Consider the following 10,951-nt stretch of genomic DNA (forward strand, 5'->3'; position numbering starts at 1 on the left):
AACATGGAAACTTAATAGGATGCAGCTCGGGGTGTAAACAGGTGCCAAAAAGCAAAGCTAGTTTTGAGCATAATGTTGAGAATTTGAGACTGGCCGTATTCTCTCTCCTGGCAGGTTAACATACGGGTTGCTCTGTGGCAGGACGTAAACAGGTGCCAAAAAGCAAAGCCAGTTTTGAGCATAACGTTGAGAATTTGAGACTGGCCCCATTCTCTCTCCCAGCAGGTTAACATACGGGTTGCTCTGTGGCAGCTACTCCATGCAGAGTCGTATGCTGCAGCACAAGAAGCACATATCCCTATAGGAAGTGCCCTTGGGTGGCTGAAGGATGATCACGCTAGCATGGAGCAGCTGACCCATGGTAGCTTGTTCCAGTGCAGTGCAGTGGCCTGCGACTCCTGTGCCAGCTCAGCCCTGTGCTTTCAGTGCCAGAGGAAATGCTGGGATCCAGACATACCCATGAGCCCAATGGGTGAGGAGCTTGCAAAGTGTAGGATGTTGTGCAGGAAAGGTGAGAATTATGGAGGCAGGAGACAGATTGGGCTTTTTGATACAAAGTCAAGCCTGTTTGCATGTTTCAGAGTAACTTTAAGCCCTGCCTCTAAATCTTGGTTGGTTTTCAATAGTCAAAGACCAATTCTGCCCAGAATTTAGCACTACAGGGTGCTGCATACTCAGCATCTCTGAAAAATTGGGCTGCTTCTTTAGGATCCTGGGAATAATGGTACGTGTCCAACTTCAGGCAGTTAAGTTTCTAGCATTGCGTACTTAACTGTAAAATCAGATCAAACAGCTGGTAACTGAGTGTCAAAAAGAGATGGTGATTCCTACATCTCTGAAAAATTGGGCTGCTGCTTTAGGGTCCTGGGAATAATGGTATGTGTCCAACTTCAGGCAGTTAGTTTCTAGCATTGCATACTTAACTGTAAAATCAGATCAAACAGCTGATAACTGAGTGTCAAAAAGAGATGGTGATTCCTGAAGCAGGCCATGCAAACACAGTAAGGCACATTCCCCATGGATTTATCTGCCAGGTGTGAATATTGGGCCCCTGTGCTTTTCCTACCTGATTACAGCAGCAGTGTGAGCTGGAATGGCATTTCTGTGGGATGTTGCCAACTATGTAGAGGATTATAAACACAAGGTATACTGGAAGCAGCCTAGCTAGTTTACTTGCAGTCCTCTTTTTATTTGGGTTGGAAACCAGAGATTTCATGCTCTGATGTTTATTCTCTTTAAGTAAAAGAAGCCATAATCTCATTTTGACTCACTAGCAGAAAGAATGCCTGACTATAGCTGGCCCTGGTGTCTGGTTTTTGTTGCCGCTTCTGTTCTTGTTCGCAGTCAAAAATTATTTTCTTCCTCTGTTTTACAATGGGAGTTATCTCCAGTTGGAACAGCCTATTCTCTCTGGCTTGCATGCTGCAATGCAAATCACTCTGGGTTTTGAGTCCCCCCTCTCACTTTTGGCAGGGGCAGGGGTGGGGGGGATGGGACATATTAAAAGAGTCTGAATCAGAGCAGCTCAGTTTCTGTTCACTCAGCAGTCTCTCACCCCTTTTCTAAGGATTTTCTGTTCCGTTTGGGGAGGACGAAGTTCCTGCGTTTGGATCTGGTAGCGGGGTAGCTTGGCAATAACCCTCCACTGACAGAAAGCAGTGCTTCCTCTGTCTCCCACATTGGGAGATTTTGTGAGAGACATTGACCCACATTTCCATGTGAAAATGCTCACGCTCCTGGCTTCCCATTTTCTGCTCAGAGCCTCCCAGAAAGAGAAGGGGGATTGAAACTTGGCTGTGGTTTTCTGGCACTTGAGAATTGCAGCCAGTGCCCGAAGAGCACCATGTTCAGACAGGCAGATTGGGGACAGGGTAAGGAATTGCCATGTTTACTCGCTGTTAATACAAGCCATGTTCGAGGGCATAAAGGGGGCAGATGTTAGAGCACAGACTCTTCAGACTATTGAACAGAAACACATCATCATACTGTCAGGCTGTTACACAAAAGTCTGCTTGTTTTTTTCCCTGCTTTGGATGACGCTAATAATGACAATAACATGCTTTTCTATTAAGGAAACTTGAGAGTCTTCCTTTTTATTAGCCAAATCAGTGGGCCAAAAGTGTGCATGAGAATGAACAGAAGGGCAGGGAGAAAAATTGCTATATAAAGAATGTAAAGTCCACACGAGTGTTTCACTTTTGTCAGTATGGCTTGCTTTTACACCCAGCTTTGGTACTTTGTACGCACTTCAGAAGAAAGATAGACTGAGCGTGGGAGCTATGCCATGATTTCTGCTTTTGTCAGTACAAAAGCAGAAACACTGAACCTGTCTGTGCATTAAAAGCACTCAGTGATACAAGATTTAAATTAACATTTATGTTGCTTAAAAAATCAGATTTAAAAAAGGAAAAAAGAAGGGTTGCAGGAGTGGTGAAAAGTTTCTTTTCAGTTTAGTTTGAAACAGTTTAGTTGAACCAAGCCACCAGTGTCTACCATGTCTTTAATCCACTACAAAACTGAACATACACAAACTTCTGAAAAAGGAGCTGAGAAAAAGGTGACACTAGGCGACAGGAAGGTTCATCTACCATTGCCCAAGTTTAGACAAGCCTCAGAAGCCAGCCACTAGCACTCAAAGCAACAAGTGCATTTAGTTTTCTTTAAAGGAAATAATAATCAACTGTAGAATTTGTAACATAGGTAAGGAAATGTGTTAAAGTATGGAATCAAATTTTCAGCTGATAGAAAGTTGTACTGCCAGAGTTAGGAGAATGATATCACCTAAACCAAATAAAGGCACATCTCATGATTCTTAGTATGAAAACTCCTTTTTCAGTATTTTAAACACCACCGGTACCCTATCTATTGTTACACATTTCTAAACTGACCATGAAATGGATTCTTATCCCTATGGACCTGTTAGTCATATGGCTAATGGTAACAGTCGTCTCCGTTTCACTCCTGGCACAGGTCGCTGAGTCACCAGACGGCCAGGAGGTCTCCACTGAAGTCACCCCAGTGCCTCCCTTTGCCTATGGCATGCAAGGCCTCAAGCATTCCACCAACTACAGCGTTCGTGTGCAGTGCAGCAATGAGATGGGCAGCTCCCCTTTCACTGACAGGGTTTATTTCCAGACCCTGGATCTTGGTAAGTGAATAACAGACAAAAACAGGAAAGCAGTTCTGAATCTGAAAAAGAGATGACTATAAACTTCATTGAACTTCTCCTCACCGATTTTGAAATGCAAGAAACATATTGTCAGATTGCTTGTGCATGCGAAGAGTCTCCTAACACCTAACATAAAAAAATAATAGGCAGTCAAATTTGGTTCGCAGCAATGATGCATAATGTACAAGTTGATCCAGCCACAAGGCTTCTGCATGCTGGGCATATGTCCCCTTGGCTCTGATATTCTTGGAGTCTCAGAAGGAAATGAAACCCTGACCAACCCCATCAGCTGCACATGAAGCAGACATAGGCCTGGTGGCTTGCAGTTCTCTCCTTTCACACTCTTTTCCAGCTGAAAGAGGGTGAAACTGTCTTTTCAGCCATTTTCAGTGTGGGTAGTGCCTTATTTTCTTGCACAGAGTGATTGTGTTCTGTCCTCTGCTTTCAGCTCCTAGCAGCACCCCCCAAAATATCCATGTTATCCAGAGAGATCCTGGTCTGATTTTGGAGTGGGAAGGTGTGGCTCCAGACATGCTGAAAGAAAATGTCCTGGGATACAGGCTGGAGTGGATTCAGGATAATGTAACTCAGGTAACAGATCAAGAAGGGAGCTGAGGCATTGGGCACAGAGTTAGGGAATGTTCATACTAAATTTTCTAGGCTTTAGGGTCCCTCATCCCTTATCTATACAGGGCACTAAATTGCTGACATTGCTTTTGTGGATGTATTCTGATTTGCAACAACTCCTGAGTATTTGGCCTCAAGATTTAGGCCTATTTCTCACTTCCTAGCATATTCAGAATTCCTTCACTTGGATGTTCATCTGCAAACCAACCAGTTCTCTGCCATTCCTTGTACAAAAAGGACAACATAGTGAAAATTAAGTTAGTCTCTGCCTCTTTCTAGTGCTGTCCCAAAGGCAGCTCAGTGCAGGATCTGGGCTTGCTTCTGTGACTGGGACTTGGCTTTCCAAACACTATGTATGTAACAGGTGAATGAGTGATACTGTAAATCCCAGAAAGAATGTTGCAGTTTGTTTTATTTAATTTACAATATGTAGGGAGTTGAAAGGACCCTGTCAGGGTAGAAGGCCTTTTATTTGTTCTTCACCACTGTCCTTTCACAGGTATCTATCTGCCTTTGAAGTTCACAGCATTTCTAATGGTTTCTCACTTCTTAATCTGTATTTAGCCAGCGCTTATTAATGATGAACAAGCTTGTAATAACCAACAGCTAGAGGGAAAATAGGCTTATTTCCTTTTTTGCATGACCCATTTCATACTAGGTCAGCGTCATTGACTTTGAATGACAATATTTTCAGTTCCCATTGAATTTACATTGTGTCAGTGGTGGCAGACAGCTCTTCATGGGTTCACTGCAAATGATGCATATGAAGAAGATCCTCAGAATTACTGAAAATATGTTGGCCTTGCCATCCTAAGTGAAAACTTGCCATGAAATTCAGAAACCTTGGGATTTGATCCACAAGTTAAAACAGACAGAATCCTCCCTTGGATAAAAGCTGTCAGATGTTTTGCAGTATATTAGTGCATCTTTGTGTTTAAACCACAAGAAGGAGGTGGATAATTTAACAATGGAAGAAAACCCACCCATTTCTATAGCAACTTTATGGAAGGACCTCAAAGAAATAACTCATTAAACCTCATATCTTCCCTATGCCCTGGGAGGCTATTAGCAATTTTTGGGAAGAGAAACCCAAGATGACAGGCTAAGTTAGTGGCAAAACTGGGGCTAGCACCCTGGAGTCACAACTCCCGACCCTCGTTATAACACCAGTGAAATCACAGTAGTGTTCTGGTTTAGTTTTAAAGATGAAGTTTTAGACTAGATTTGTTTTAAGGCAGGTTACAGTTTGTTGTTATTTGCTCTCAGGGGGAGATGGTTGTACAGGATACAAAAGCTAATCTCACAACGTGGAACCCTCTCAAGGACCTGATCATCAGGGTGTGCGTGCTGAACTCTGCAGGATGTGGGCCCTGGAGTGACTTCTTCCTGCTTGAAGCCCAGGAGGTCATGGGTGAGTGTCCTCTGCCTTCCCTTCACTTTGGGGAAAAAAGTCAGAAGTGCTGGGTCTCCTTTTTTTCTCTTACTCTTCTTTCAGTGCTTACAGCTGACTGAGCCACGTGGCTTTACATCGCAGCACACTTCACCAAGCAGAGTAGAAATTAAATAATATTTAAAGAGCGAGTGTTAACAAAACAGCTTCTGGCCACCACTGTGTCTTTTTTAACGGGCTTTTGCTGTGTTTAGTGCAGAGCAGGGTGAAGAGAGACATAATAGAAAAGGTGCAAATGAAGGTTTGAAATCCTTCATTCAGGCCTAAGCCACACACGTTTACAAGAGTAAATGTGACAGAAATCTCCTTTAAGATAGGTTCTCTTCTTTCATTTAATTTGAAGTCATTCCTGACTAGTTTCATTTCGGCCTGATTTAAACCATGGCCACATGGGGTTTTGTAATGGTTTTACTGAAGGTGTTTGTGTTAAGCCAGTTTAGCTCTCTCCGTGGAAGAGCTGAGCTAGTGGTAGAAGAAGGAAATGATAGTACAGAAGCTGAACTATGTGGAAGGGTTTGTTAGGAGCAAAGAGCATGAATGTACAGAGTGCATTCCTAGTTATAAAGGCAGTTAGGCTCATCTGCACTGGTCTGCTTGCTGCTTGTATTTCACACTGAATGGAAAATAGGAGTCAGGTTAAGGAGAAGGGCCAGATGTTATATGGGGCGATGGGTAGAAAGGAGAGAAGAACGCTGCTTGTGAAGGAAACTGTAAAACAATTAAGAGGAAGGCATTCTGAGTAAAAATATGGATTGGTGATAAGAAATCAGTGAGGTGTGATCATGCAAAAATCCCAGAGTCTCCTGAGGTTTTGTTGCCAGTGCCTGTGGCAGGACGAGACAATCGAGAGCAGTCTCTGATTCTGACCCACCTGCCGCTGCCTTATTCCCAACCCCCATCATTTGACGTGAACATTGATCCCTCCTGATCCCTCCACATTTAGGGATGGCAGGAGGAACATAGAGTGGAGATCACAGGCAAGCCGGAGGTGGAGGACAGGGGCAGAGTAACCAGGAGAGAACTGTAACCTTGCTTGCAGTACTGCATCTAATGCTGGTTTTAATGTACGCATTACTCAGAAAGGTTCTTTGGCAGCCTGGTTCCTGTGATGAAGTCAGTACTGATGGTTATGTGTGAGCACACAGACACTGTGAGTTCAAAGCCTTTAAATTATTTAAAGCAGAATGAAGGGGCGTGGAGGTCCAGAGCTGACTCTACTTGAGGATGGACATCGTCTCCATCATTTTTTTTTCTACTCCTTTTTGCTTGGGTATTTTCTGTGGCACCCAAATACAGAGAAAAGTACATGAAAGGATCAGAAGTTCCCTTTGGAAAATGGCCAGCCCTGGCAAGAAACTCCATGAAATGTATAGGGTTTGCATTGTACAGGAAGCTGGAATGGGATAATCCTGAAAGCACAATATGTTTGCTTGTTTTTATTTACAAACCACTTAAAAAAAAAAAAAGTAGCATCAGGAGTTGTACTTGTTTTGGCCAAATGCTGTCTGAAAGCACATATATTTCTTCACAAGCATAACAGGCTGGAAATAAAGGTTCACTGTGGAAACACTGACAGGCCTTAAAGAGCAGAGCTGCAGAAAGACTGCGGTTTTGTTTCAGGCCTGGTAAAAAAATATAAGCTGCTTCCTTTCCTAAAATAGCAAACTGGCACTGGTTTCTTTACATGAGAAATGCCAGGGGTGGTTTCTGACCAGCTCCCAGTGCGGCAATAAGGATGACTAAGCTTGTATAAACTTTAAGTCGTATTTGTCATCACAGTAAAGCTAGTAGCAGCTCCACCCTGCTTATGCAGAGATAATGTTCGCTATTAACAAAGATTGTTTTAGTATTTTCAGAAACATTCTCAGTGGAAACCTCTTTCACTGCAGAGAACAAAATGGTCTAACAGCTTTTTCCTATCTGTAATCTTCATGATTGTATGCAGGAGAAGACTCTTGGATTATGTTCTTTGCACACCTTTGTGATCTAAAACCTGCTACAGAAATAAGAGAGTCTCTCATCATCAAAGGGCTCCTAAATACTCATTTAAGCTCATGTAATAATACTGTCTTCTCTCTGCTTTGTGCATTCTCGAGGCATATGCCAGTTGGAAAAGGGGGGGTGAGAGAGATGAGAGAGACACAGATTTGGGGGAGGAGAGGCAATTCAGTCTTTGCTTGGGCTGCAGCCGTCCTCTCTAGCTCAGTGGCACGAGTGGGAAGCAACGATCTGTGAGGCAGAGGAGCAGCAGCAGTGAATTTCAACGTTCATTTCTATTTCTGACACACTTGCTGTAAACTGTGGGATGGGCTTCTGATTCTTAGCAGTTTAGAAACAGGGAGAATAATTTTGTTTTGTTTTGTTTTCATCCATCCTCCTTTTGGAGGGACCCCCTGGAAGGTGACCTAAATCCCTGCTCTCTCACCAGGCTGGCTAGCAGACAGAGTAGAAAAACAGGCCGAAAGAAGTTTGTCTCACCATGGGGGAAAGGAAACCTTATCTTTAACTATCAGAGAGGACCTTTAACATCAGTGTTGTTAATTGTTTCTACTCTGATTGATTGGCAGGAACAGCCCAAGTGATTGGCTTGGGAATTGTGGAGAGGGTTAGAGAATACAACCTTTTGTTGTATTTTCATTCCTCTTCTGTTTCTGATCCCTCTCCCTCCTCATAAGCAGCCTTGAAGGCCAGGTCAAAAGGTGCAGCAAGAGGGAGTATCATAAAACCCAGAGCCTATAAAGCCTTCTGGGTGGGAAAGGAATATGTGAGTTACTGAAGGACATCAGATGCTGGAAAATAGGTGCTAAAACTCTGATAATTTGTTTCAAGTGGAGAAGTACTAGCCTGCTTCCTGAATGGTCCAGAATTCTGTTTACTCAAGCTTTACCTGTTTCTGAGACTAACACTGCTTCTTTAAAAACTTGGATAATAAGGCTCGACAACATAACTAGTAATAAGCCTTAGAAGCCTTTTACCAGCCAGAACTCTCCCAGTAAGGATAGCTGACTCCTTTTCACGTACTTCTATGCAGAGATGCATCCAAATCTCAGGCCACTAACCTAACATCTCTTTTAAGGACAGGTTTACTTATAGTCTCATGACATAGAACATAATAGGATTAGCGACATCGTCAAAGATGATTTTTCCTTAGTTTTTGGTAAAGCACAGTCAACTGCCGAGGGGGAGCAAGGGAGCATGAAGATGAAGGAAGTGCTCAGCGACCTGTTGCCTGTTCTTGTTAGCTCTTAAACAATTTGGAGATTTGACAGCTATCCTAGATTTTAATAAACCCATTCAAATTCACATTTAATCTTTAGTAATTGTATTTGGAGAAGAAAACTCTCAAAGAATTGGATTAATTTATCTCCTGTTTGCTAAGCATAGATAATATTCTTTTATTCATAACCATACTGCTTATCTTCCCTCCCTGGCAGCGTACTCAGGCTGGCAACATCTCCATTTATTCTGTAGGCAGTTTGTAGTCAAAAGTATACATATTCTGAAAGCAAATATTAGACCAGAATTGGAACCTGCATGCTGGATAACTTATTAACTCGCAGGGCACTTTTAAAAATTCACCTTTTCTTTGGCAGAGAGACATTGAGAGGTTACAACCAACCAACAGCATTGGGACATTACAGCCAATACCAGGTCCCACAGGGTGCTTCTCTTTGTGGGAGGTCTGAGAGGGAAAATGTAAATATTTTCAACCAGATTGCCAGTGAGGCAATTGTCTTTCTCAGTTGTCTTTCACAATGTTATCTGGTTGGCATTCAGGCAGTACTGTGTAGCCTAGTCAAGGTCTTGCTGGCTGTCTCAAACAGGAATAGGTGAAACCTGCACAGAAAATACTAATATTAAGCAACCTTTTTGTCCTGACACTCCAGTTAAAAGTGTCCCAGATCACGACATCATGTAAAGTAGGATAATCTGGAGCAGTGCCTTTTACTTCCTTCAGGCTCAAAACTAAAATAGATTCTGGTAACTGGATGCATCTGCTCTGCCTTTGCTGTGTGAAACAACTAGTTTTTCTGATGACTGACTAACTGTCTATGCCAAATTCCAGTGTACAGTGGTCCACTGTGTACACCAGATCCAGCAGCATAGCTTTTCCATTTAAAAGCAAAAGGAAGAAATATCCTAGTATGTTCTATTTACCATTGACAGTATTTCCTGACTGGTGTTTTCTCCATCACTTAGGTGGCCAAAGACAACCTCCTTATGGGACGTCCTGGGTTCCTGTGGCACTGGGCATACTTACAGCTCTGGTCACGGCTGTTGCCCTGGCTCTTATTCTCCTTCGAAAAAGAAGAAAGGAAACTCGGTTTGGGTAAGGGAAGTTCTCCTTGTGCTGGTTAGAGATCTCTGCTTTCTCCTCCAGTGTGGTTTCTGACTCAGTTATTTTTCAAAAAGCATTGTAGATTGAGTACTTTTGGCACTTTCTTTGGATAACTTTTTTTTTTCACAATTGTGGAGGTGACTCTGGATTAGAGACTAGCAGGAAGGTGCCCTACCTTTTCTTCAAGATGAGAACACCAAAAATGCAGTAGAAAAAATGTTATGTTAATAGCTGGGCTGTATTAGAATATGGAAATACAAACTAGATCAAGGTAATTCTGTAAGTCTTTAGCACTGCTGCTTAAGAGATTCAAAGAGAAAAGACACACAGATGAATCATCTTCTGTGTTCTTATGGGCTAGGCCCTTTATCCCTTGCTGCTTTTCAGTCTAGCAGCTGCTTGTAACTTCCTGACTGCCCAGAACCCTCTGGATCCCCAGGAAAGTCTCCTTTCTGTCACCTCTGACACTTGGCTGTGGGTTGCTCCCTACTGCAAGCAAGGTTCCCATTATTTTCAGTCTTCCAGACCTCCCTCTCACAGCAGCATCTCTGTTTATGTGACTCTTGTAACCTGCCCCAACCTGCAGCTTCTCCCAGGCACTTGAGAGAAGTGATTCCCTTCTTTCAGAAGGCTCCCACCCCCTCTAAGTGCACCAGCAAGACAGCACAAACCTAACGTTCCTCCTCTCCAGCAACATTCTCTTTAACAAAACAGTCTCTAGTATTTACATGGCAAGGGATGAGAAATCATCCATACTGTTCAGCACACCCTTTTAGAAGAGAATGGCCCATGTAATCATGGCCCTGTGTGTCTTTTCTGCCTTCTAGCCATGCCTTTGGCAGCGTGGTTGGCAGAGGAGATCCAGCAGTCCATTTCAGAGCTGCCAGGTCTTTCAACAGGGAGGGCCCAGAGCTCATTGAAGCAACGTGTAAGTAAAATAACTTGAGTGATTCTGCCTGAGAAGCTGTGTTCATGTATGTACTATGCTCTTTCTTTGTTTTCCCTGAAACTGATGTCTTTGGATCAAGAACATGGGGTTAATTTACAAGGAGGCTTAGAAACTGTGGGTGGCAGAGGTGAAAGGCCAGAATTGCTGTTGCCATACCAATCACTTAGCACTTGCTAATTACAGTTACAGTCATTGTGTATATTAGTGTGAGGCACAAATTTGCCACTCCCCTGCCCCAGTTTCACACTACAGGGACTCCTTCGACTGTAATATGCAACAGTGAGGTAAATACAGCTTAACAATATTAGCAGTATGCTTTAAACTCAGTTTGCTGAGCCATGCTACAAACATGAACCAATTGATCAGTCTTGGAAGGCCAGGAACTAGTAATGAAAAAGGTAATTGAGTCCCAGGAAT

The 10,951-nt window shown here is 43.0% G+C and overlaps 1 protein-coding gene across 1 annotated transcript in view; it reads left to right on the forward strand.

Moving 5' to 3' along the window:
- The first annotated feature begins 2,934 nt into the window (after positions 1-2,934).
- TYRO3 (TYRO3 protein tyrosine kinase) overlaps positions 2,935-10,951 on the forward strand; it is a 22,834-nt gene continuing 14,817 nt past the window's right edge. The window contains exons 1-5 of the mRNA XM_010185236.1: positions 2,935-3,148; positions 3,618-3,760; positions 5,063-5,207; positions 9,447-9,576; positions 10,413-10,513. Of these exons, the coding sequence (XP_010183538.1) occupies positions 2,935-3,148; positions 3,618-3,760; positions 5,063-5,207; positions 9,447-9,576; positions 10,413-10,513 (733 nt within the window). The remainder of the gene's footprint in view (positions 3,149-3,617; positions 3,761-5,062; positions 5,208-9,446; positions 9,577-10,412; positions 10,514-10,951) is intronic.

Source organism: Mesitornis unicolor, unplaced genomic scaffold, assembly GCF_000695765.1.
Source record: "Mesitornis unicolor isolate BGI_N332 unplaced genomic scaffold, ASM69576v1 scaffold33985, whole genome shotgun sequence".
Taxonomy (NCBI): Eukaryota; Metazoa; Chordata; class Aves; order Mesitornithiformes; family Mesitornithidae; genus Mesitornis; species Mesitornis unicolor.